The 25,988-nt window shown below is 37.9% G+C and overlaps 1 protein-coding gene across 5 annotated transcripts in view; it reads right to left on the bottom strand.

The window, feature by feature from the left end:
* The window catches only part of CDKAL1 (CDK5 regulatory subunit associated protein 1 like 1), a 447,236-nt gene that overhangs the window by 276,251 nt on the left and 144,997 nt on the right, over positions 1-25,988 (bottom strand). For all 5 annotated transcript variants that reach the window (XM_067290903.1, XM_067290904.1, XM_067290905.1 and 2 more), the window contains exons 6-7: positions 20,875-20,971; positions 9,481-9,529 (exon numbers count right to left, since the gene is read on the bottom strand). In XM_067290903.1, the coding sequence (XP_067147004.1) occupies positions 9,481-9,529; positions 20,875-20,971 (146 nt within the window). The remainder of the gene's footprint in view (positions 1-9,480; positions 9,530-20,874; positions 20,972-25,988) is intronic.

Raw genomic sequence — 25,988 nt, 5'->3', positions numbered from 1 at the left:
TTATTTGTAGACGGATGCGCTTCAGGAGTCTGACAAAGAATATTTGAAATACAGATATGTAAAGGAAACTGGTAATAGTGTTTCTTTGCTTTAAGACTGAAATAATATTAAACGGGCTGTGAACCTCAGACTATCTTCAGACCCTATCAGCTAGACCCACAGAAGTAAGTTACACATACTACAGTAAAGAGATTCAAATGTTGACTGGTATTCTGCCAGTTTGATACAAGCATAAGTTGGGGAGAAGGGGTTTGCTTAGTGAACTTTAGTTAAATTCAACAGATGTCTATCAGTGTTGCGAATAGGTATCAGACACTAATACACCTCATGTATCTCTAAAATAGCTAGCTTCATTCAGTCCGCAAGCTGGGAGCCACTCAGTAGCTGCTGGAAAAATGACGCCTGCTTGAGAGCTGGAACAGGGGATCCCCTGACTGTGTATCCTCCACCACTGCGGATTCCACCAGAACTACAGAAGGTGCTGCTGAAACACACCTCCCAGTCACGTCACAGCAGTATTTCTTACCTAGTGGTAGCTTTAAAGTTCAATGTAGCTGTCTGAAGCAGCTTAGAAACGTTAGTTTGAAGAGGAATCCTCAAAGATGCAGGAAACCCCAGCCTTGGCAACAATAACTTCCATTGTTTTCAGCTTGTTCTATTACCCATTCTTTTCCTTCACCAGTTACATCACTTATACTTAGAGGTTATTCACCATTTCCTAAAAGACACTTTTCTCCACAACAAGGCTGCCGATGTACTATTCTATACATCCCAGCTGTCTCTCACCAACCTGCTTGATCTTCTCCTGCATCTTCAAGGAACATGAATTAAGCATTATTTCATGTACTCTTGCACACATTTCCTTCCACCATTATTCCTTCTTAATAAATAGAGAACTTCCTTTCCTTTATGCTAACACTGGGAAAAAAAGGGCACACACAAGGAGTGCAGCTAAGGAAGGCAAAGCCATATGAACAGAAGACAAAGGAGTAAATTTGTCCACAGAAAAACTAAAGGAAGAAGTGTAAGGAAGCAAACAAAAGCAGTGATAAAAGACTGAAAGATGGGAAGATCAAGTAAATTGGTGAAAGCAATGAGAAAACTTAGTGAAAGTAACACAGACATATTATAGAGAAGAATACATAAGAACAGATTTAAAATATAAACGTAAAGGAAACCAGGAGGTGTTACAAAACCGTAATTTTGGAATAAGTAAGTTTTTATTTACAGAGTGATGTTCTAACTCTGTAACTACTGGCTATAAACATCCTTCTACACAAGTTATTTTGTATCTTCTCACAAAAAAGTAGCATCTAGGATGCAAAGATGTAACAAGCTGCCTAACACATTGTACAACTAATCTGGACTGTTACTCATTTTTAACCCAAACCTCTAAATCAGATTTGGAGGTGCTTCAAACCCAGGCTTGTGGGGCTAGCCGCGAATAGCCAGGCCTGGACCCCAACCCTTGGTTTACCTCCAGATGGAATCAGCCCACTTGTAGCAAGGACAGATCACAAGTTCCTCTCCCGTCTCTGCGCTCTGCCTAAAGGACAAACAAGCTATCCCACAACAGACATGACTGATTACAAAGGAATCCCAGAGCTCCTCAGAGCCACCGTGTGCTGCCAGACGTACACAAGCACAGAAACAACAAGGATACTCATCCGCTGAGGGCTTTGGTGTGTGAACGCTCTCACCCAGACCAATCCAAACCAGCCAACGATGCATTAGCTGTGTAGTGAAGACATCCCTGAGTGTCATCTGTGGGATTTACTGTCTCCAGTAAATACAGGAAGCAGACTCCTAAAGAAAATCAAGCCCAGATTGGCTGATATATGCCCTGCTCTTGCTGAGCAGCTAATTTAAAATTTTTCCTCCCCTAGAACAGCAAAGGTGGGAGTGTTGTGTAACAGTCAAACTCTTTCTTCAACCAGTGCTAGCAGGAATTAGTTCGATTATAAGATAGGGAAAAAGCCAGCAATGCTGTCAGAATCACTTATCTGGTCTATTCCCCGTCTGTATATCAGAGCCTCCCCAAGGAAAAAGCATGTTCTGGGACATGCGAATGGTCTCATCAGGCTGCTGACAGATGTTGAGTCGCATGTTTAGCCCGGTCTCCACTATTCAAATCTCTCTCATAAAAAGATTATATTCCATGCTATACTCGTTCACACAAAGCTTCAGAGAAAGCCACAGATATTAATAAGCATCAGGCCCATTTAATATTAGCTTGAAGTAATATATTTACTAAGCTTTGCACTTGGAACAGATTAGCATCCAACAATTCTGTTTCAGAAGAATCCAGAATATGAGCATCACATGAGTGAAGACAAAGGCTTTATAAAATTTGTTCTAAATGATTTCAAAAATAAGACATTAAATATAGTGAGGCAGTTTGCAAACTACTAAAAAGCTCTGCAGGTAGCCCAGATTGCTAAAATTCATACATCACTTTCTCTCCATTAAACATAAAATAAGTCTTTATTCTTAGGATTCCTGCAACGTATCATTCAACAATCATAATTCCTGTGAGGACTAAAACAGGAACATATAAGAACAAGTAAGACAGCAAAGGAGCTACATACTAACAAGGAATTAACATTCATATAAAGACTTCCTAGAATGAAATACAGATACATATACAGAAAAATATTTCCAACATATCTGCATTACTTCTTTTCTCTCTCACAGCAAAACAGAGTTTGAAATGCACAATTAAGGCAGTGGCTTTTTTTCAGGATTCAAAAGCTTCATAGCTCTACTTTGAGAAGAAAAGTATTGTAAAAATCTTTATCACGTGATGTTATTGTCTTTCTGAAAAAAGCAACTAAAAGTTTTATCTGCTATGAGCTCAAAATGCTGGCTACAGAATTCAACAGATCAAATGGACAATACTAAGAATCAACTACAGGAAGACTTCCCCTGACCCTCCTCCCCGGCTCTCTGTGATAGGATCAAGGGTGTTGCTCAAAACTTCAGGGGATTTTGAAGTGAAAACAGCTTTCAAGGAAACAAAATTTTGAGTTGGATGAAACAGACTGTGTCCTCAGGAAGAAAAATACTGAAGGGCTGGACGTCAGAGGCAGTTTCAGCAGTACATGTAACTTACCTAACATTTCTGGGGTGTGCAGCTTGAACAGAACAGATTTAGCCTTACAGTGAAAAGCTGAGCTGAACCTACCACAGTATGCACAAGCAAGTTTTTACTTTAATCTCTGCTCCTTTGCTGTCTATTCGTGCTCTTTGTACAGACAAATAAATTGCATTGGTCTGAGCAAGCTGCTCCTTGCATTTACATGCCGAGAGGATTTCCGTAACAGGATGAAACCCAGCTGAAACCAACCAATGTAAACCGGCTAGAAAGAAGGGGATGCTGCAAAATGGTGATACGATCAAAGCACGGAAAAGTGGACATACAGGTCTGAAAGACAAGATATCTTTTCCATGCACATTACAGGTTCACTTAGTGATGAGCAATGCTACTAAGCAATGAGTTTTGCTACTAAGGTTTTCAGTTTGTACCCCGCCCCCCGCCATTGCTTGTTTTCTTTTTCTGCACCACAGTTTATCTCCCATTCAGTTTTTGTAAACTATTTACAAAATAAAGTGATCGTTGTAACAGCAATGGTTGTTAACAGCAATTGTTCTAACAGTTTCGTAAACCAAATCAATGCAATAACTACATCGAGAAAAAATCCACTTAAAATTTTGGATCATCTCACATACCTAATAGTCAGTGTATACCCCAAAACATTTGAAGAGGCATTGCAAAGAGGACATTAGACTTCGGTGTAAGAACAGAAATGAATTGCTTGGGATGACTCTCTTGCCCCATCAGGCAAAACTTTTATTTTAAGGTGCATCATTAACCTATGGTTTACAAAGCAATACAAATGTGTCTTTGCAGAAGTAGTTTCTCCATAATTTCTGCATATTCCTGATCATGCTCTACTGTTTTCTTTAAATTACACTCTATAAAACTAAACTACCTGAACTGACATTGATGCAGACAATCAAATTACCGTTTTAAACTCATCTTCCAGTGGTAGAACCACTCTGTGTTCTTTAATACTCATCCTTCAGTATGTCATAGCTTTCCTAAGCAGCTAGAAACATGAAATCAAAACTCAAACCAGTGTTCTCCTTACAGTGTTCAGCTGAGTGTACTCACCTTCGTTTAAAAACCGTGAGACAGAACAGATACAAATCAGATCTTTCCTAAGTCAATGTTCATTATCAAAGGAGTTCTCAAATTAACAGAAGACTAAAATGCTACTTGTTCATGTAATGACACTCTACCCACACAGAAAGCTGATTTCTTGGATAACAAGAACAACAAAAAAATGTGTAATTATTTAGGGCCAACAAGAAAGGGGTAAGGGAGTGAAATTTACAGTACTATGCTCTTAACCTCAGCTATTAATACACACAAATGGGTGATTCTGAATCTTTTAAACATTCATTTGTCATTTCAATAATTCATCTTCAAGCTATAATTCTATTATTTGGTCTATTGAAAACCTGGCTTTGATCCCCCCACCTTTTTTATTCTATCAAATACAGATAACCCCTTGCAGAAATTCTGCAGGTAGTACCATTACTTTTTAATAATCTCAGTTTAAAAAGGCAACTGTACTAGCTAGAAATACAGATGTAATAGCGAAACGTATAAACCCATCCATTCAGAAGTGCCTCCCCTCCCCTCCCCCTTGACTTTCAAAGGATACAGAAACATGGACTCAGTGAGGCCACGACCCTCCATCTGACCCTACTCAAGCTGCACGTCAGCCACAAATAGTTTCCTGACAGTGAGCCAAATAATACTTTTCCTTAAGCTTGACTCCTACATTTTTTCTTTTTCCTTTTGCTCCTCACCAGCTTAAGCCAAAGTTACTCTTCTCACAACCACAGAAACTGAAAAGAGCATTTTATCCCCTGTCATCAGCAGATTGTAATGAAATCAAACAGCACATATAAATTCTGTTTATTATGCTGGGGCTAACGTGCACACCCTAAGGTAGTCAATAGGGTCTGAATTCTACACTTGAGCCTATATAATATAGGTACCAGGTATCTGCTCACTTGCACATGAACTACCACTAGTATCAACGATCCATAATTACTATCCACATGAGGACAATTTTAATACTGGTTAAAGTTTAAACTGGGAATGGATGGGCAACTTCGCCAGACAGGTCAACGTGACTGAAAACTAGAAAAGTTATGTGAAGTATGAAGGCTGAACCCTGGAGTAATTTCCTTTGGTTGTTTTTTACAACCAAGTCTAATGACCCATTGTAAAACTATGTTTTGTGAAAAAGTTAGACAGACAATACAGACTAAACTCAATTCAACCTGTGCCCCTCATCTCCCTAAGGCCTGCGCTAAAAACAGCTTGTATACAAATACTCCCGGCTCCATCCCCCCTTCCCCGGAAAGCTTTAACAACAAAGAGATTTGAGAGCTAGCATGTCTAGAAGGCAAAAAAAGTCCTAAATCTCTACAGCCCTAAACCCAAAAAAGAATTTCAACATTAAGCAGTTAAAATTCCTTCTCTAAATTACAGAGTAAATACATTATCTTGCCCACTATTATGTAGACTGTTTCCATCCCAGCTTGTACACACATACTATATTTTAAGACAGTTTTTAGAATGGTTCAGAAAACTTCTGACCTGAGTAATCACCACACAGACAACCTGTGGTTCCCATCAAAGAGAAACTTTCATCTTATTGGTAGGTGCTAGGGACTGATCAGCCCAAATAGCTTTCAAATTCTGTACAGGCAGTTTGCTTAATAATAGAGCATTTGTTAAGTATAACCATGCTCTCTCCTAGCTTACAGATACTGCAACTCCTCAGCAGTACTTTCCTAACACATTGTGTCATCGTTACGAGTTACCAGGAGACTAAACGTATGAGTGGAAATGGGGTGCCCCAATGATGTAATAAGTTTTGTGGTCAACTGCTGTAATCAACAGAACGCTTCCAGGTTTATAAATCTGGGCAATGTGCAGATGAAGCACGTATTACTACATTGCTGAATTAGAGCCTTGCGTGTTGAAACTATTCCATTTGTCAGGAAGACTTGCACACTCTGGCTACATCTTTGTGATCGTGACTTTGAGAAACCTAATTTGGGGTCTGAGAGAAAATTTATATGTCTAGCTCCTTGAAATTTAGGACCTTCCTCATGAGGTAGTATACTGGTTTTAGATTTTGTCAATAAAAGTTATAACATCATAATCAAAGTGCTTGAAGATATCTCTAGTTAAAATAAATCTTGGGACATAGTATCTGTAAGTATTAACCAGACATGACCTGCATGCACTTAGGCACACTGTTATTAAAGATCACTTCTGGAATCCATACAGTTTCAGAATTTACCCAATAATTACAAAATTTCAAAGTTCCTTTAGACTCATGATAAAAGACATGGTGATATAAAAACAATGCATCACAGTGTCTCTTAAATACTCTATATTTCTTTAGACTGTAGTGTGATAAGCATGAACATCTCTCTTTTCCATTTTTTGATGGAAGATGGATGCAAAGGTAAAGCCACATAAAAAGTGTTTATTGTGGAATTGAGAAAATTGAAGCAGAAAGTTTGAAATAGGCAATTATGCTGTTTCAGACTCATGAGGTAAAGATCACTGGAAAGATCTACTTCTTGAATCAGCAGAATGACACTGTTCTGAAGAGGGATCTGCTGACAATGACTTGAAAACTGAGAAATAAAGCTAGAAAAAAACTATTATATTTCACAGAAAGAGATCTAAATAATTCCAAGAAAGTAATTTTCTTTGGGAGTAAGGTTTCAACCAAATCCAATACGGGTAACCTGCTTCTTGAAAAACCAGAAGGAAAACAATTAGAAAAAATGGTTGAGGTAGCTTAAGTCTTCCAGGTTAACCTTTTCTTAAGTTGTGCACTATGAAATTCAAGTGTCAAAGAAAAATCTAAGATATCCCTTAAGAAAGGAGAACATGAGGAAAGCTAGTTTCAGTGTTTAGGGAACTCTGACCTGAAAACTGGCAACCAGGACAGTAACGCTGGAATCTGGACAGAAAATCCAGACAACTCTGTCAGGTAGCCAGATCCCCAGAGACAGCTGTCCTGCAGAGTGCGGATGCTATGTGGTTGAACTGAAAACTTACTAATACAAGCTGGCACTCAATTCAGAATCCGGATTTAATCCCCTGCCCCATGTCACCTCTGTCCTCTAATCCATTCTAGGCTCCAAAAGTCATAGCAAATGACATAGAATTAAGATGACAGAAGGCTTGCATTTCATTTGGTTTTACACACAAGACTTAAAGCTTCTACCATATACATATTCTATAGTATATTTTTAACCAACAGCACTGTTATATATTAGCATTTCACTTAAGTTGGAAAATGAAAGTTCCCTGTTCTCACTATGCTTCATGAAAGATTCTAAAGAGCATCACATTCTTCTTTCTCCATTAGTGGAAGGTGATTCCCAAATATGTAAATTAATTCATTATCCTTTTAAAAAATACATAATTAAAAACAATTTTGTCATTTAAATAAAAACTCCTATTTCTATGGTTGGCCTTTGCAAACGCAAGCTTTTATCAACACCTATGACAGCTATCAATTTGTTGATTTTATTTTGATTTAAAATTTTATTTTTATTCATTTTCTCCAATAAAACTTCAGAAATTCTGTGTTCCATTACCTTCTGGGGAAGTCCTGAAGAAACTGGCACTGTGTATGGAATTCAGAAGTCCACTTACTCCTTTTTATTCAAATCACTTACAGTCACTAGAAAGGAACTAAAATCTCTCCCCAAATTCATGGTTTTTAAAAAGTTTGAATGTGCATGAAAAATTTTATACCACATCATTTTCCAGTATGCAATCGGTATGTAAAATACAACCTTAAAAATCAATTAGGTGAAAAACATCATTTCAACAATTGGTACTAAATTGTTTGTCTTCTTTCTAGTCACACAATATTCAACAGCAATACCCAGAATAACTGTGTTATCAAAAAACAGTAATGCCCTGAGTCAGTGTAACTATTACAAAGCCCATTTCTGTAAAGGGAGGGCATGCTGATCCAGGTTATCATCTTACTCTCTTAAAAATAACTAAAATACATAAAAATGAGACAGGGATTTGAAATACTGCACTGTTGTAAAAATCTTGATGCATCCCATCTCCAACACATTGCCACAAACACTGTGATGTTTCTGGGACAATAGTTTGGCTCATTCAATAACGAAGATGAATGTTGCTTTCTTGTTCTTATAGTTCAGTAGGTTGTAGGAAGAAAAAAACCCCACAAGAATAAAGTTGCCATTAAAATTTTCATCTCTTCAGACCCAATTCCACCTTACTGATTCCCATCAGACAGTAGTTTCCTTCATGGGATTGTTCTAATAATCTCAGAAATACTCTAGTGCTCAAATAAGTATGTTGACTTCAGTAGGATTAAGCCATGAATGAAGACGCAAATCAGAATAAATAGTGGGAGCAAGTTCTGCTTTTTTTCCTCTTCTCTCTTTTTCCCCCTTTTTTTTTTTAAAGAAATCAGCAGTTTCTTTTTATAAATATCACCTTCTTGTACCAAAAAAAAATCATAGCACTCAAAGTAATACAAAGTCTTAAAAAGGCAGTCCAACTGCAATCTGTAGAAGCCTTACACCATACTACACAGTTTGGTAAGAGCTTTTCTCCACCTAGCACTGTTTCTACATTTTCATGCTGTACTTCAAAAACATCATACTCCAGCATTAAAGTTAGAGGCAGGATCTTGTGGACCAGACACTTGTTTATATTGAAAGTGCAGCCAATTAAACTAAACCTTGTAATCTGAAGCTTCACGGAACAGTAATTTTTATGGCCTGATAAGTAATGGAGACAAACTTAGGTAACCCAGAAAGAATCAGACAAATATATTTATTTAACAGCAAATGTTTACTGGTCGGACTGAAGAAACAATCCTGTCTTTGCCCCACTACACTGGAAAGTACTGTGAGCGTATGCACATATGAACACAGCGAGGGAGAACAAGGAACATAGTTACAAGAGAACATTAAACCAGTGGATAATTTATCTGTCATGTTGAGGAAAGCTCAGGGAAGTGAGCCAAAACATCTGAAAACAAGAGAACAGGAGTGCTAAACATAAGAAAATGGAGCCAGAGCACTGAGTAAAGATAAGCAGAACTTTAACCAATACATGTAACACTGATGTAGCTTAAGTGGTTTCTGAAAGTCTCCTCAAGATCTTTTACCTATGAAACCAACAGTTCACAGAGCTCCTGTCAGAGAAGATCTTTGGAATCATTCCTTACACCGAGCACACATGGCAAATTATGGCATTGCTTAAACATATAGCTATAGGAGTAAACATGGATTAGGTTGATCAAAAACATAACAGTACTTCTGTTAGAAAATGCTAAAATCTTTCAAGCCAGCTGCAAATATTTCAAGTGCAATGCTTACCTTTAATAGTTTCCTCCACAACTTCTACTACACGATCTATTTGCTGAACCTAAAAAAAGTCAGAAGGTCAATAACTAAGCAGTCAATAACTGGACCTATTTTATACAACTCTTCCTTCAAAAGCGTGTCCTGCAGGATTAAGGGAAGTAAGGGGTTTGGGGCTCTATTTTTAGCCTGTTTTCTGTGCATCTTGGTTTATCTGTCAGAGGCCCTGTAGTAACTTTAAAACTCACCATCTAACTTCAACAAAATTTTGTCCTCAAAAATAGTGAGTTCTCATAAGTTTGGCAAAAATCACCAACTAGAGAGCCTATTAGGGCTGTCGGTGAGCAAAAAGCAGAGCGAGTGGAGGCCGCAGCTGCTGCATGTGGGCTGCTCGGTAGCTGAGGGACAGTGGTCACCTGGCCAGGCCACATGTGTGGCTCAAAGGTCACAGCATGGGCCTCCTCTTCCTCCTCCTCCTCCCCACAGCCTACAGGCCCCAGGAGCCGAGGGTGCAAGAAGGAGCTGAGAGTGTTGTGAGGGTCGATGATAGAGGAGCAGGATACAGAGAGGAAGGGAGAGATACTGCAGTCAAGGTCAAGCTTAGGGGGATAAGACACTGCCCTGCAGGCAGTTTTTGCAAATGGAAGGAAAATCCCTGATGTTTTTCCACATAAGATAGAATAATATTGGACAACCATGACACAGCATCTCTAACGATGAAAAGAAATTGCTGGTTTGGTGTCACTCAACAAATTCAAAACAAATTCTTAAAGCTGATGTTCTTCCTACAACTCTCATCCAAATGGCATATTCTATGTACTGTCTGCTATATCTGCACACATATGTCCACATATAATGCAGGAAAACAAAATACAGAAAACCTATATTGAATATTTAAATTAGTTTACAATTTTTCCACAATTTGACTTTTAAACACCTACTGTCTAAGCTGTATATTATTTTTGCAGCCAATTCCTTGGCAATTGTTTCTCTGTTTTGTTTCAAAAGCAAACACAAAAGCACAAGTTGTACAGGCCGCACCAGCAGAACCTGGTCTACAACAAAGTAGCTTGCAACTTGGATAACTTGCATCAAAGCTATTAAGTCTCTGTGCCCTTAAACCACTGGGTTTGTCATTTCCTGTAAACAAATGTCTGCACAATCATCTGTATTTCATATTCATTTTCCAATCAGTCTAATAACAGATAAAAAAAAGTTCATCTGTAGTTGGTGTCTGATCTAGAGCTCCTCATTAAAGTCAACTGCAGTCTGTTCATCATCTTGTCTGGGTGCTGGATCAAGTCCATGCTAACCTCCGCATTAAAAAAAATAAAAATTAATACAATCTTTCCAAACACAAATCTCTGCCACTTCACATCTCTGCATATAGACTATTAACTACAAATTCTAGAAATTCAGTTATTTGAAGTATCACTAAGACTGGCATTTTAATAATTTTATAAAAGAAGAGAAATATATTTAAATCCTTTTCTGGGATAAAAGCAAGTGCATATTTTAGATATATGTCTGTATAGCAACCTATTCATGTAAATAAAGCACACACATTTGTATGGAACACATGCATATATTATATATATCCCTTTTACATATTATCACCTAAGATACTTACCAATGCCCTTCTATTTAATTAAAAATTTTCTAATTAAAAAAATGCAACTTAAAAGCAGAAGTGTAGGCATTTATAACTATAAATACAGACATGAAACACAGTCTGTGCCAAATACATTGCCTAAAATACTGTTGCTACATATCTCAGTACTAAACTTAAGTTCATAAGCATTTAAAAAAGAAAACTGTTTGCTTTGTAACCTGAACCAACTACGATTATTTCCTGTATTTGAAATCTAGGGAATTTTTGCATAGCTCTGAATCCCCTATTAAATAAAGACATGCAAAAAACCAAACAGTATATTATATTTTCATGTTACTGGATAAATATTTCTGAATCTATCTGTCAAGAAGATGCTTGATGTAAGTAATTAAAATTGAACTGCCCAGAGAGGATGAGAACTGCAACTAGAACAGAGGCTAAAAATGGATATTTATTCTACCTTTTATGTTATTAACCATATTAAGTATTTTTTATTTGAAATTAATGGAAATTGTTTGGCTAAAGTCCCAAGTGTTGAAGAAAATACTGAATGCTTCCAATTTTCAATTATGAAGGTAAAAATATATAAGTAAAACTGAGCTGAATCTGGAAATGAGAGGAGGGAAGGATTATTGGGATTCTTATTCAGAAGAAAAGGAAAACAGTAAGCAAAAAAAAGGAAAAATCACAAAGTCCTAGTATCGACATTTTCTTGGCTTTACTGAGCCTTGCAGGACTCCTTTCACCACATTTCCCCTTATGGACAATTCTGTTTAGGAGTGGTGTCAAAGACATCCACAAACCTTTTTGAGCAGAGACTCAGTAATATCAACAACAAACACCCAGAAGTCCATGAAGCATGGGCTTAAAGTTCTTATTGGTGTATGAAGGGAAAAGACACCATTCCTCATCATTTCTTTGCAATCAGTCTGAAATAACCTGAATCTTCAGGACTGACAGCATGTGCATTACTACTAGACATACTTGACGCACTATACTTAACTTCATTGATTTTATGTGATCTTGTTTGCTAGTATAAACATAGATATGGTGGACTTGCTGTCCACTACAAATGGTTCTCCACCAGGTCTTGGGTAGAACAAAAGCCAAGGGCAGACTGAAGCAGGAAGCTGAGCAGAAAAAAAAAAAAAAAAAAAAAGAATCTAATCAGGGCTGATGCAGAAATCTGGACTGAGACTGATACAGGACAGAAGCAGAAGCAGGGCCCAAGGTGCTGAGGTAGGGCTGAAGCAGATAACCAAAGCAGAAAATGGCTGGAGAAGCAAGGGACAAGGACAGAGTTACAGCAAAGTTGAAGCAAAGACCAGGAAAAAACTTTACAAACCTTCTTGCTGGGATCACTGCTAGGCATAAGTACTACTCAGAGATCCCTCTCATATAAGCACAAGGGAGGCATTAGGTGATCTGTGCTAGGGCTGAAGCCATACGTCACCCCTGCACATGCAAGTGCAAGTCACTTGCATTTTGCCCCACTGGACCCCCAGGGCAGCCCAGCATCCCCCTGGGAGACACGAGCACTGAGATCTCTGCCTGAGCCCCAGTTACAAAAGCCACAGGAGCAGGAAGAGTATACAGATACACGCACTGTCATTTGTCATCAACAGAGAAAGCCCCCCAGTTCCCTTTGTAGTGTCATTATCACATTCAACAGATGACTGCTAGATGTAAACAGCCCATAGACATGCTTGTAATGTGTTATGTCTGCAGTCTCACACTAGGTGATTGGTGAGTGCAGACAGGCATGCATGTGAGGATGGTCACGCAAGTTCTTCCCAGTGCTCAGACATGACCTGAGCTGTCTCAGAAGCAAAACTAGCATCCTGAAACTCTTTTGCACATACGAAACTCTGGAAGAAAGAAAACCTCTAACAGAGTTCCTGTAAACTCTGAATGTTTTAGGGTAGTTAAGTAAGAAGCTGCATATTTACTCTGAGATTTTTGCACTCCATGGGACTCAGAGAGCCTCAGAACACTTCAGAAACTATCTAGGAAAGCATATGTATGAACTTAGCATAAAGGTAAGAGTAAGTTCTTTCCAAGTGTCTCTTTGGGGAAGTGCCAAGACCTCTGTGAAAATTCTGTTGACTTATGGGAAGACAAAATGGTAGAAACTTGTAGTAGACTTAGTCCTGATTCACAGTGAAATAATGGTATAATAGTTCTATGTATCCATTGAAGTATGGACAGAAGTGTTTTTTGTGGGTCAAGAGATTTGAGCCAATCTCCTTCTGAAGCAATAGGAGCAGACGTCCCATGCAACCAAAGATGGACAACGAGAAGCGCTATACTTCAGAAAAAGCTAGTAATTAACTCTTTTTAGTGAAGATATACAATGCCCTAATGGTCTTTTCTGAAGGAGAAGCCTGTGCTTCTCATGCTTCTCTCTGTGGTTGCAGCCATGATAAGAAAATAGAAGGTGGCTAAGAAAACAGAGGGAGGCTGTGAAACAAGCAATTCATGAACGTCCAATATTTTCTGAAGAAACACACTATCTTTTAATGGAGTCTGCTAAGGGGGCATCTAAGGCATCACAGAAAGGCTGTTTGGCTCAAACTGAACCATTGAAGGCATTAAAGGGCTGGCTCAACTATGTATTGCAAGAGGTGGGAATGCATAAGGCTTCCTGGCAGCCCACATGATGAAAGAAAAGGTATGAGTTTTCTCTCCTCTTAACACAGCCCAGAGATAATTTTAGATGGAGTCAGCTGCAGGAAGCATATTTACACCAGAGGCATCTTGTCCTTTGCCAGTTGTTGAGGTGCTCCTGCTTTTTGGAATTATGCCACTGCCTGTTACACAATGACTCTATTCCCATCCCATTTGAAGGGGATTAAATCCTACAAAGTGAGCATTTCAATTCCATTAGAAAAATATCTCCTTGTGTTGTAACTTGAAGTTTCTCTATTTCAGAAGAGAGTGCCTATCAGGTGATAAAAGAAACAACTACTGTAGGAGCTGGAAAGCATCTTGATGTTCAAATAAGCAGTTTGTCTCAAATTAGCTTTATATTCTCAGCGTAGCTATACATCAACCTGTGAGTATGGAATGCACATTTACATTACACTATTTGATGCCTCCAAATCACAAGGTTAAAGAATAATTACTGAGTCTGATGTGTCATTTCTTGAAAACGGTTGCAAAGGTTGCACATCACCAGGCTGAAGAATCTTGCTTTTCCCATAGGCACGGGGATTAACCCAGCAGAATCAGCAACAATCAGAATCAGAGACAAAGTATGAGATTTCTGACATTTGCCATCAGCAACTGCCTTTTGGTCAACAAATTTGTGGTTTCATGCTCTGATGAGTCTCAACTCTCACAAGTATTGATAAAGTTACCACAGCTAGTTAGAAATGGCAGCTATGACCTCTTTACAAATGATCTTCTCAGGGTCTTCCCCTGAAGCAAATGCAGTTTGTCATCAGAGCCTGCTTCCCTTCTGCATGGAAAGAAAATTTTTTTCTACCATGGAAGATCTGAAGACAGAATTCATTAAAGCTTTTCCTGATTTTGATAGGACAGCTTACAACTCTCACTAGAAAATACACCTGGAATTTGCACCAATGACCCTTCCTCTGGCACTGCTACTGAATGTCCTAGAGATACAAATTTCTCTGGGATGACATAAGCAATGAGAAAGCTCAAACACTGGCAAGTGACTATCAGCAAAAGTTCTTGAAGCCAGTGATGGACTCAATGGCATTAGAAGAGAGAAAAGACTAGAAGTATTGAAGATTTAGAAGTCTGAGAATGAAAAAACCTGCAAAACAAAAAATCCAAGCCAGGGAGACTCCTAGCTGAGAGAACTTGAGGGCAAGGCACCTGGAATATAGCAAAGGGGCAATAGTTTGCCTGCACAGCTGGAGGCTGCTATTGAAACAAAAGCTGTGTGGACTTAGCTGCTTGCGAATACCTCAACTGCGAAGGTACATATATGTAACTACTTGAAGTAAAACAATCTTTTTTCCTCATCTAGGGAAAAAAACTACCTATCTTTAATTTTCATTCATGGACATAAGAAATAAATCAGTTGCTACATAGATAAAACAATCTTAGGTAAAGATTTCAAATCCAGTTCACCAATTCTGTTTCATCCCACCTCGTTTAGGCATCTCAGTTGGATGTCAGATGTTAAAAGCCTGCTCAACCTCTCCTCCCTCTAAAGTCAGTAAAAGGGAGATACACAACTTCTAAAGCCAGATCAAACCTTCTAAAATCTGAATTATCTTTGAGATAACTATCTTCATTGACCATAAAGGGAGTCGAGCAACACAGGCTCTTGAATTACAACACCTTAGTTCAGCAGCATAAATCCAGGCCTTTACATGCAACTTTTCAAAGGCATGTGACCAGATGCTTTTACTTCAGTGGGATAACATCTGTGTTTAAAACCTTTGCTGAATTAGAATAATATTGACCATGGTAATGGACAAAATCCTGATTTAAGAAGGTGTCTTGAGAGAAGACTGCACAGAGACGTTAAAGGGAAGGAGACTACCCCAGAAAAACATGTGAAAAGTTGGTTATTATTACCACTTTGACACAGTTTAAATACAATATTAATCCAAGGTAATTCTTATCCCTTTTGATTCATAGGACAAGATGTAACTGCTGTAGAAAGGAACAGTTTCTATTTACACACCAAATTTCCAGTTTGAAAACTGGTGCTTAAATGCAATCCCTTCCTGACCTCCCAGGCTCAAGTATCACACCTGAATAAATAATAACAGCAAGGTAAAAGCCAAAGCCAACCAGTTGCATAGCACTGATTGAACTAGAACTGAGCTAGAACTGACCAATTTCTTGGCCATAAGTTACAAAAGGACAGTCTGCATCTGCTCCCTAGGCTTTCAGCAAGCCCTCTGAGAAGTCCTGCCATTTCAAACCATTCAATACAAAATTCCATCAACTTTGTCCTCCATGAAATATACATTGGACATTAGTATTTATACAACACTCTAGTTTTTAAGGGCAACAGAGAGGTTTGCAATCATTGATGTAGTTTAGCCTTACAAACACTTCAAGGTAGGTAAGTATCATTATTTCTGTTTTATAAATGTCATTGAAATTCTATGACCTGAACAGCTTTAAATGACATCAAAAACATAATACAACATATTATCCTGATTTAGGACACTGTTACAGTAGGAATGTACATGAATTTGGCCTTTTGGTAGGATTACTCTGATTTTCATTCACAATAGGTCTGTTAAAACAATTCACTGAGTAGAGCTTTACAAATAGAGAACTGAGGCACATTAAATTTAAAGTCTATACCAGTTTTTGTGCAACTTGAGAAGCCAAGTGCCTAATCCTTTTTTTAAAATGTACTTAGCATTTTATACCAAGCTATCCATCTTATAGCAGTGCTGGTAGTGAAGTGCGTTGCTATTGGGAGTGTTCAACGCTTCCACAAATCACATTCCAGAATTTCAAAGTAGATATTTAAAAATAAAAAGTATCTAAGCTTGTCTTAGAGTAGACCAGGTACAGAAAAGCGTTATTAGGAGCTACAGGGAATACAAGGAGCCCCTGCACAGAAATTTACGTGACTGTAGTATGTTTCTCCAGGAAGCAGCCGCTTCAGGTTCAAAGAGCCTGCAGCAAATCAGAGCTGCACATTCTGAATGTGTGTGTGGCAACAGAAATGGGATTAAGGGATTGGTGAAACTGGATACACTTTGTGTAGACAAGAGAATGGGGTGAAACCCTTGCCTTTGAAAATGAATGGGCCTATGGCAGAAGGAAGAAGACAACTGGGCTATGATGCCAGGTCTTTGGGAAAGATGGGGAAGGAAGCAGGATTTAGAGTTGACATTCTTATTCAGGAAGCTAGGGGATTCATGCATCTGCAGAGCTATTGTATGTCTTTAACAGGATACGTAAGTGCATTAGTCCCCCTGCTTCTAGTACGCATAGTGATATATTACACTTGTGTCCAGTAGGTCTGAGGACTTCAATGTACAGGTGCACCTGACTGTGAGGCATATAGGATCTGTGGACCCTTAGCAAATGGGTCAGGGCTCCCACATGTAGCAACACTCAGACACCAAATATCTTAAAACCCTAGACAACTGTCAAAGAAACAAAACACCTCATCCCACTGCAACCACTCAACATATCACTGGGACCAGGTCTGGTTGCCCTCTGTATGCAACTCAGAATTAGAAAATACTATAGCTACCTACACCCGTTGAGGAATCCCTGAATTTAACCTATTTATTAAACCTTTCATTCCCTTTTTTCCCTCCCTTCCTTTCTCCTGCCTCTCCATCCCCTGCCCCCCCCCCCAAAACAATCAGTCTAGACAAAGATATATAGCCTTCTTTTCAGCAACTTAAAATGAAAAGTGAGGGACAGCTCTAACTATGGATGTTGATATTTCTCTTTGCAATACCATGTGCACTTGAGTTTGAAATGGGTGCTCTGCTCAAAAACGAAAAGGAGTAAGCTATGGAAACCACCTGGGTGTAAATGGCTGTGAATCTGTATTATGCACCACGACATGTTTTGTGTACACTTCATATTCTATCAAAACTGTAGTGTTTGACTGACACATGCAGAAAAATTCTAACTACTGCTTGCATCTTTCCACCTGTATAACAAGGGGCCTTCTTTACCACAAATTAAACTGAAGCCCAGAAAAAGAAAATATGCAGCTTTATAATACACCTAAAATGTTTCTGAAACTATACAGATCTTCAAAATATTCTGTTTCAAACCCTGCAAGGACAGGCTCCCATCTCATGTATTCTAGCTCCCGCTCATTACCCTGTAGGACTGCTAGCAAGCACTAGTGTGATGAGGGTTGGCAGGGTTTGTTATGTGGAAGGAGGAGAAGGAGGAAGGATGAGAACAGAAGCAGCAGAACCTGGATTTCACCATCAGGTACATCCCTTGGCCCTCCTTGGTTAGCTTCCCCTTCTGGAACTAGCAGCTCTAACCTCCCAGCTAAGCAGTAGCTAAATTCCACATGCTCCGAGTTTACTCCTGCCAAGAACTTCCCCCTTCCCTGGAAACAGTTCCTTTATCTTTGCTGTGTGGTGTTATGGCTTACTTCATACACAGCGTGTTTCCTTTTCCCAACCTATATTGTTTTTAAAAAGGTGGTAATAGCTTTAAAGAAACAGAAAAGCACAGCAGGATCACAAATGACAAGTCTCTATTTCAGAGATATGAAGTTGCCCTTCTTTCCCTTCTCCCAAATCCAACAATGCAAGTTCAGTATTGCCTTTTCCAAATACAGATCAAAACAAGCCCTCAGTTACTAGAATTTCACTGGTGGTTACATTGCAACTTCCTCCTTTGTCATATCCAGATGAGCAAGAGCACTCTGACACAGTTTGTCTTTATAAAGCCATCCCAAAGGAGTTATAATCGTTAGCAATAGTAAATAACCACATTCTCAGACAACACTGTTCAAAAAAAAAAAAAAAAAAAAAAGCAAAAAAGCACAGCTTACATAATCAACAATAAATCAACCATCTGTTAGCTGAAACAAAAAATGAGACCAACCTGGCAGTAAAGCAAGATTTCCACAACTGTTGTCTTAATGTTTAAAATTTTAGAGCTTAATCAGTATCCAGCTGCCAACAGAACATTTCCTCTTTCCCAGCTCTGTCAAAACTGCTTTTCAAAAATATTTTAAGAGCAGTAAGATATTAACTCTTCTTTAAAAATAGTCAATCCCCTCACACACACTCTTTGTAAAACAAGAAGAAAATCTTATATACACAAACTGGAAATGCAGGCAATATTTGCTCCTAGCTTTGCTTTTGTTAATGGTTACGCCTAAAGATCAAGACCTTTTTGAGCCTAAACATCCTTTACCTAAAGCACAGTAAATTTTATAATCATAAAAATGACAGTTAGCAGACAGTATGTTTATCAGGAAGATAAATGTTTCAATGTTTTCAAGTCCAAATCTCAGTACTTGGAACACTGCATTAATGGTCTTATTAAATGCTAAACAGAAATCTGGCAGTTAAAAACTCAAAACTGCAATATTTTCATTAATCACTGATTCCAGGTACCAAAATTAAGATGAAGAAAAGAGGTTAATTTTCACATAAGCATGTATTACCTAAAAGGAGAATGTGGCGGGGTGGGGGAACAAACAAACTTTGGGTTCCCCAAGTTTCTGAAGTTGGACTCTCCAAGAATGAAACATCAAATCACAGTCATAGTCAAAGGATAACCATGTAATATACTTTCTACCTCTGTCTTCATATGTCTAAGATATCTTTATACTCATTATATTGAACAATTACAGCTCACATACCTATGTTCTTCTGAGCCACGAGGAAATTCATTCACCATTTATTTCTTTTTTTTCCTATCCTGCCATGTCAATTAAGTTGCACTTAGTTAGTTGGAGTCTTAGAGATTACAGAGCAGCAAAATTCCCTCTCATATATTTGTGTAAAATAAGACTATGTAATGTAATGGAAAGTTTGTTTCTTCCACCAAATTGTAGCTTACAATGCATTGTTGTCTACACAGAATAATGTGGCATTTTACAGCCCCTGAACATCATTTATGAGCACTGAGTTAACTTATAGCATTAACATGTAGCTGAGAATCACAATTGAGGAAAAAAGAGTTTTGGGGGAAGACAAAACATTCTGAGTGTCAGCAGTAATTAGACAGGCTACTAAATAGCACAGAGCCTATCTTTACAAAGAATTTGAATACATCAGCTAATGAAGCCATCTTCTACCTAATTCCAAACAAAGTATGACTTCACTTCTAAATTACTTTGTTCAACTGCATCATGTATGCAATTCTTCTAAACACAATAAAAGCTTCAGAGTTTTTTTGTTGTTGTGCCTTTAAAATCTTAGTTTTGATCTTAATTCATCACACTGCAGTAAAAACATGTTGACTTTTCTACGTTTTTAATGCCAGAAAGATGCTGTACGGTCACCTGCTCCGATTTGCATAATACAGGACAACTTCACCCTGTGATTCACACACCGAATCCAGCAAGTGTTTCAACAAAAACATGCCTTTTACAAATTCATCTGGTTTCAACGTAAAAGCTTAAACGATGAAGAATCCTTGTTAGCTTATGCTGGGACAATGTGTCCCAGATTTTCGTTTCAATTTTACCAAGCTGATTCAGTTATACAGTATTATTTCATCCCAAAGGATCCTGAAAGCACTTTACTAGCTGAATTATGCCAAAAGCTCTCTGGTTACACTCAAGGTGAAGCTTGGTAACTGTTTAACAGTTCACTTTCAGACAAATTAACTCTTCAGGCTGCCTCAAATTTCAACAAAATAATCATCCTCATTTGCCATTCTGCTTAATAGCGTGAAGTAAAAAATAAGCCCTCAGTTGTATCTGTGTAATTTATATGCTCCAGTCTTTTATATTTTTTTCACCAAATTTAACAAAGCATGTATTCCTTTGTCTTAATGTAAATTAACTGTGATATATTAAAGAGTGTGGTAATGGATATCTTCGCCCCCTCCCCTTCAGGCTACACAGAGCACTGAAACTCAGATCTGTCCCAGTATCCCATTCCTTCCCCCTCACCCCACAGCCAAAGCAAATCTCCATGGACACAAGAAGGCTTTAAGTGCAGTGTAACACAAGACTAACAAAAGTATCAAACTATCCACTGCTTCTTCCAAGAGAAAGGCAGCAAAGCCTACCTATTGACATTGAAAACTTTATGAAAACTTCTGATTTCTGAGCACGGTATTTTTCCCTGAACCCAAGATCCTGTTTCCAAACATTACAGAGCTTTCCAATTGATCAAGATACATACCCCTATAATACTAAGGCCTTTCAGATAGTCCTGACGAGGTTGGGCTTGCGGAACGCAGCCTGCTAGAACCACCTTCTTGTTACCTTCTTGGGCTTTCCTAAAAAAAAAAAAAAAAGACTGTGTTAATATTTATTATTTTATTAATAAGCTTGAACTGTTTGCCTTTAGTAGATAAATATTTATGTGAATATTAACTTACCTAACTTACCTAATTCCTTAGCTTTGATACTATAACACTAACATTAAGATTAAATAGTTAATACCGTTCATTTCCTTAGCAATACTTTGACTCACTTTAAATTTAATACTGAATATTAAGCCATCCCTGAATCCTGAAACTACAGGAAGTACTGAACAAAAGTTATCACCTGCGTACAAAATGGTACTAAAAATAATCAAAAAAGGGATGCAAAACCTGTTAATGTTCATTTAATTTTGAAGATCAACCATTAACATATTAAACCAATCAATTACTACACTAAACATGCAGAATAATAAAGAAAAGGACTGAACAATTTTAGTAGATTTGATCGGTCTCACATGATATGGATTGCTCTAAGAACTGCCTTTCATAGTTGCCCGCTAAATCACAACCTCCTGGCAGACTTCTGTCAAACTGGAACCTTGTAAATCTCTTTTTTTCCCCGCAATACATAGCTTCCTGAAGTGTTCGCTGTTATGTTAGAGTAGGATAGTCACAGGGTATCTTCAGAAAGGTTCTCTTATCTAAAACACACAATTGTTTATACAATTGTACACTCTTTGGTTTGCTTGAGCTGCCTCCAAGCTGAATGCATTAGAGAAAGTGATGTTCAACATGCACAACAAGGATGCTGCACCGAATAATACAGAAGTCTCCAGCAGATGCAAATTTAATGAAGGAAAATTTGTAAAACCTGTTGAGTACCACAAGTGGTTCCCCTATTCACTCAGAATTTTCACTTTGTAATGATGAAATGGAGAAATTCGTTTATAAATTACAGCTGAAATTAAAGGACAATCTGATTTGTCTTTCAAATAACACAGGAATCGTAACATTAAAGGAGATCACAGGCCATCTTCCCAAATATCTTGTGCTGGCTACTGCTCTAAGCATGAGGTATTTCGAAGGAACAGATTAAATATCCTATACACAGGCAAGTACGAAGTAACAGGAAAATGCATTATGCTCATTACATCCTATCTAACATAAATGCACTAAGTATCTCCATAAAATTTTCAGTCGTCTTCTGGTGGGAATTTCAGGAAGTCTTCAGGCGTTTATCCTACAGAGCCTCACTGGTCCTCTATTGCAGGCTAAGGTATACAATATACAGGCAAATCCTTTAATCTCTTCCTTAATAAAATTGCTATGAATAAAGAACTATGATGAAATGCTAATTTAGCATATTTCTTAAACAAGGAATGAAACCAGCAACACATTTGTAAAATCAGCAATCCTTCTTTTCTTTCAGTGGTAAATACTTAAGGTTTTTGCAAAATTACAGTAGAGGTCACCTATTTCTCCATACCCAAGTTAGAAAATCTATTTTATGTATCTACTAAAATTATCACACTGCCATGTGACACTCCACTAACTCAAAGCATAAAAATCACTACCTACATTGTCTAACAGACTCAGCTTAATGCCTCAAGGTAAGACGGTAAGACCTGTCTCCAGCAAACAAAGCACACATCCCTAGGCAACTGTGCATCTGGTATAATCTGCTGCAAGCAACAGCCTTCTCCATCTACTTGAAAACCTGCAAAAACTACAGAGGAAAAAGCTTTTATTAAAGTCTTTTTATCTGAGAAAAAAATAAACAAAGTTTCCCTTGACACATTAAATGGCATTTTAATGGTATTTCATAGCTTTAACATTTTGTCAGATCTTCTGGGACTATAACTGGAGCTACGGGAAAAAAAGTTAAACTGAATATTCTTCATAATAAGTATTGGCTTCATTTAACTTTTTTAATGTTGTACGGGTCTCTACAGAATAAAGAATTTTGTACACTGAGATTTTTTGCTTTAAAGAGTAACTAAGCAGAAATGTCGGATCTAAATATTCAATCATAGTTAATTTTTATTAGCATCCATAATACAGTGTACAGTCCATGAAACCCACCATAAATGAAAAACTGTTGTAAGGAAAAATTTTTTTTTGCCTCATTTTTCAAGAAACCGCTTCTGAAAATATGCACTACAGTATTATATTGTTACCTCCTTTTAATATTGTTTAATGAGCCCTGCTCAAATTAACAAAAGCCTATAAAAATTATTCTTCAGAAACCTAGTTAGCACAGCAACTGTATTAGAAAAGCTTTTATCCTTCAAAATACAAATAGTAATGAGAATACCACCTCATGTAAGCTAACAGTGCTGTGAATAAATACATCCTCCTTTATATTTTTCAATTGCATGAACCTTACCTTGAACTTTCTCTTTAATTGTATCAGAACACCTTTTCTCAAAATATACTCCTTTCTAAAATGACTTGCAAGATATACATCTGAAAAGAAATTTAATTAGAGCAATTCTCTTTTAAAGAAAAGAATTCTTCAAGCTACTTCCTTCCTAAATAATGGGCAGGGAGGGAAAAAAGAAAAAAAAGAAGTACTCCATACAGAAGGACTTTGTACAAAAATCAGTAGCAAGATCATATACACTGCATATGTAGCACTTATTAAAATATAAAAAAAAACCAACCTCCAAAAAGATCTGTTCAATAAGGTGATAAGAATAAAGAAGTGTTCCCCATGCCTGCCAAAAGCTCCCCACAACTGGTTGTTATATCATTACTGTAGACGCAACAGCCCTGCTGGATATGATTCATGGTAGCTCGGGTTCAGGTAGAATCACCACCAAAAAAAAAAAAAAAAAAAAAAAAGAAGAAGAATTGGGGACTTCTCCTTGAGGTTCAAACATAGGTAAAGCAACAAAAAAAAAAAAAGAAAGAGAAGAGCAGAGAGGATGAGCTAAGTTCAATGGATGGCAGAACTGTGACATCAGAAGTAATTGCTAACTTCCTCTTTGCAGAGAGAACAGATAAGAGAAGCCAAATCATTACTGCTTCCCTGCTCCCTCCCCTTAAGCAGGGTTGTCTACTGCAATTTTACAGGCCATGAACTCCTAAGCAAGTGATTCTTAGCTTTCAGAGAGCCATCATTGGTACTTATCAACATATCCTAGACACACAGGAATGCACGGCAGATATCTGAAATTAAAGGCAGCCTGTTCTGCAGGGAGCAAAATTGGCAAACTACGTACTGTTCAGCATGAAACAAGTCATCTCCAAACTGTTGCTCTAATACCAGATATGTGAAACCAAGTACTACGCTTCCTTGTACCTTATGAATGAAAGCGCTAATGCCATCATCTCTGGGCCACTAATAAAGTTACAGAACTTACTTCTACACAACACAAACTAGAAACGTCATGAATACAGAATCAAATAAAAACCAAACTCCACCTTTTCTCCCTCAAAATCCATTGCTGGTAAAATTAAATAATGAAGATGATGAATAACGAGTAGATGGCAGCTTGCTGCAATAGTACGAAGTACCAGTCAAATACAAGTAAGAGCAGAAGTGAGAGGGGAAATTTCAGCAAAAGGAATAGATTAGGGAAAAAAGTGCTTTGCAGTGAACCCATTAAGTTTTTTCACTGATGGTAGTTATAAAATATTCATCAAATAATAATAGGAGAAACAATTTCCAGTGATAAAAGACAACAGGAAGTATCTTTGTTATCTGAAAAGAAACTGGAAAGGAAGTAATTCAAACTAAATCCTACCTAGGGAGATGGCAACTGACTCTACCAAAGACATTTTTGTGTCAATGAACTATTTCTATAAAACACAGTCACACACACACACTCATTACTGTACCTGCACAAACATGGCTACTTTCAAGTTAACATGCATGTTGTTAAATAAAATTGTGCAATGCACCATATAGTTTACTCATGTCATTCTCATGACCTGCTATTACACAAAAAAACAGAACACCTCTTACCAAGCATTTTAGAAAGCTGTGAGGCCATAAATTAACAGGAAGTTTGTGTCTAGAAACCCCCTAAGAACCATTAGTATACATGAAAAAGTTTTGCTAAGGCAGTTCTGCATGTCTGCAGTATGATCTGGGTATATAATGAGATCAGTCTGCCAAAGGCTATGAAAAGTAAAACTGTGGGGAATACTACTTCCCAGGCTGTAGAAATGTTGTTGTGATGTCTCTGTAGAAGAACAAATGCTACTTGGCTAAAGGTTCAAATGTGTGAAAGATTATCAGACTGCCTCATCTGCTGAATTAATCAGTAGGAATTCACAAGTTTTCAAGAAAGTGCAACAACCCTGGAATGAAAAGATGGTGCCTGTACAGCATCTCCAATAAATTCCTCCAAATCCATAAGATCACAGAGATATCTTCTATTTAAAAAATTACAAACGGTGACTTAGTTTGTGGTTTCATGGACTTGGAGCCATTCCGATGTCTCATTATACACCCAAAGGCTTACTTCCCATGGTCCCTGTCTGCTACTATCACTGCTCCTACATTTCTCCATCTCCAAGCCTCTTCTTCCTCATTTCTGGCCATCTGGTGTCACTCCTCCTTTGCTCCAAGCTCTGCAGCTCACTGGACCCATGGTCCCATGGGACCACTGCCCTGTTTAACTCACTGACATAGTAGAAAGCTGTTCAGCTGAGTTTGGGGGGTTTTGCAATTTTATTGAGTCAAATTAGCTCACAGGAGAGGGGCAGCATTAGAGCCAAAACAATGGCAAAAGGAAAGCTGTTGGGGAGGAAGCAGAAAAAGAGGAGACATGGGAACTCCTCATTTCATCTACGGTGAATTTGTGACACACGTCTCATGAAACCTTTGAGTCAGGTCGCAATATCCTGAGCAGCACAGCTGAGCAAGTAGTAAACAGGGTCTAAGAAACTCTCATACTTGTTACGCTCTCTAAGTTAGGGGCAGCCCCGTAATCAAAGGCATTTGGAAAACCTGAGGAATATTTGTCAATATCATAAATTAGAGAAATGTTATCATTTCTTGGCAGAACTATTTTAATCTACTTAGGTCTGTCAGCTTCCTTTTAGCCTTCCCTAGCCCCCAAAAGATTACTATGTTTTG

The sequence above is a fragment of the Apteryx mantelli genome, chromosome 2, assembly GCF_036417845.1.
Source record: "Apteryx mantelli isolate bAptMan1 chromosome 2, bAptMan1.hap1, whole genome shotgun sequence".
NCBI classification, from domain to species: domain Eukaryota; kingdom Metazoa; phylum Chordata; class Aves; order Apterygiformes; family Apterygidae; genus Apteryx; species Apteryx mantelli.
The sequence above is the reverse complement of the archived record's forward strand: the minus strand, read 5'-3'. Positions and strand labels throughout refer to the sequence as shown.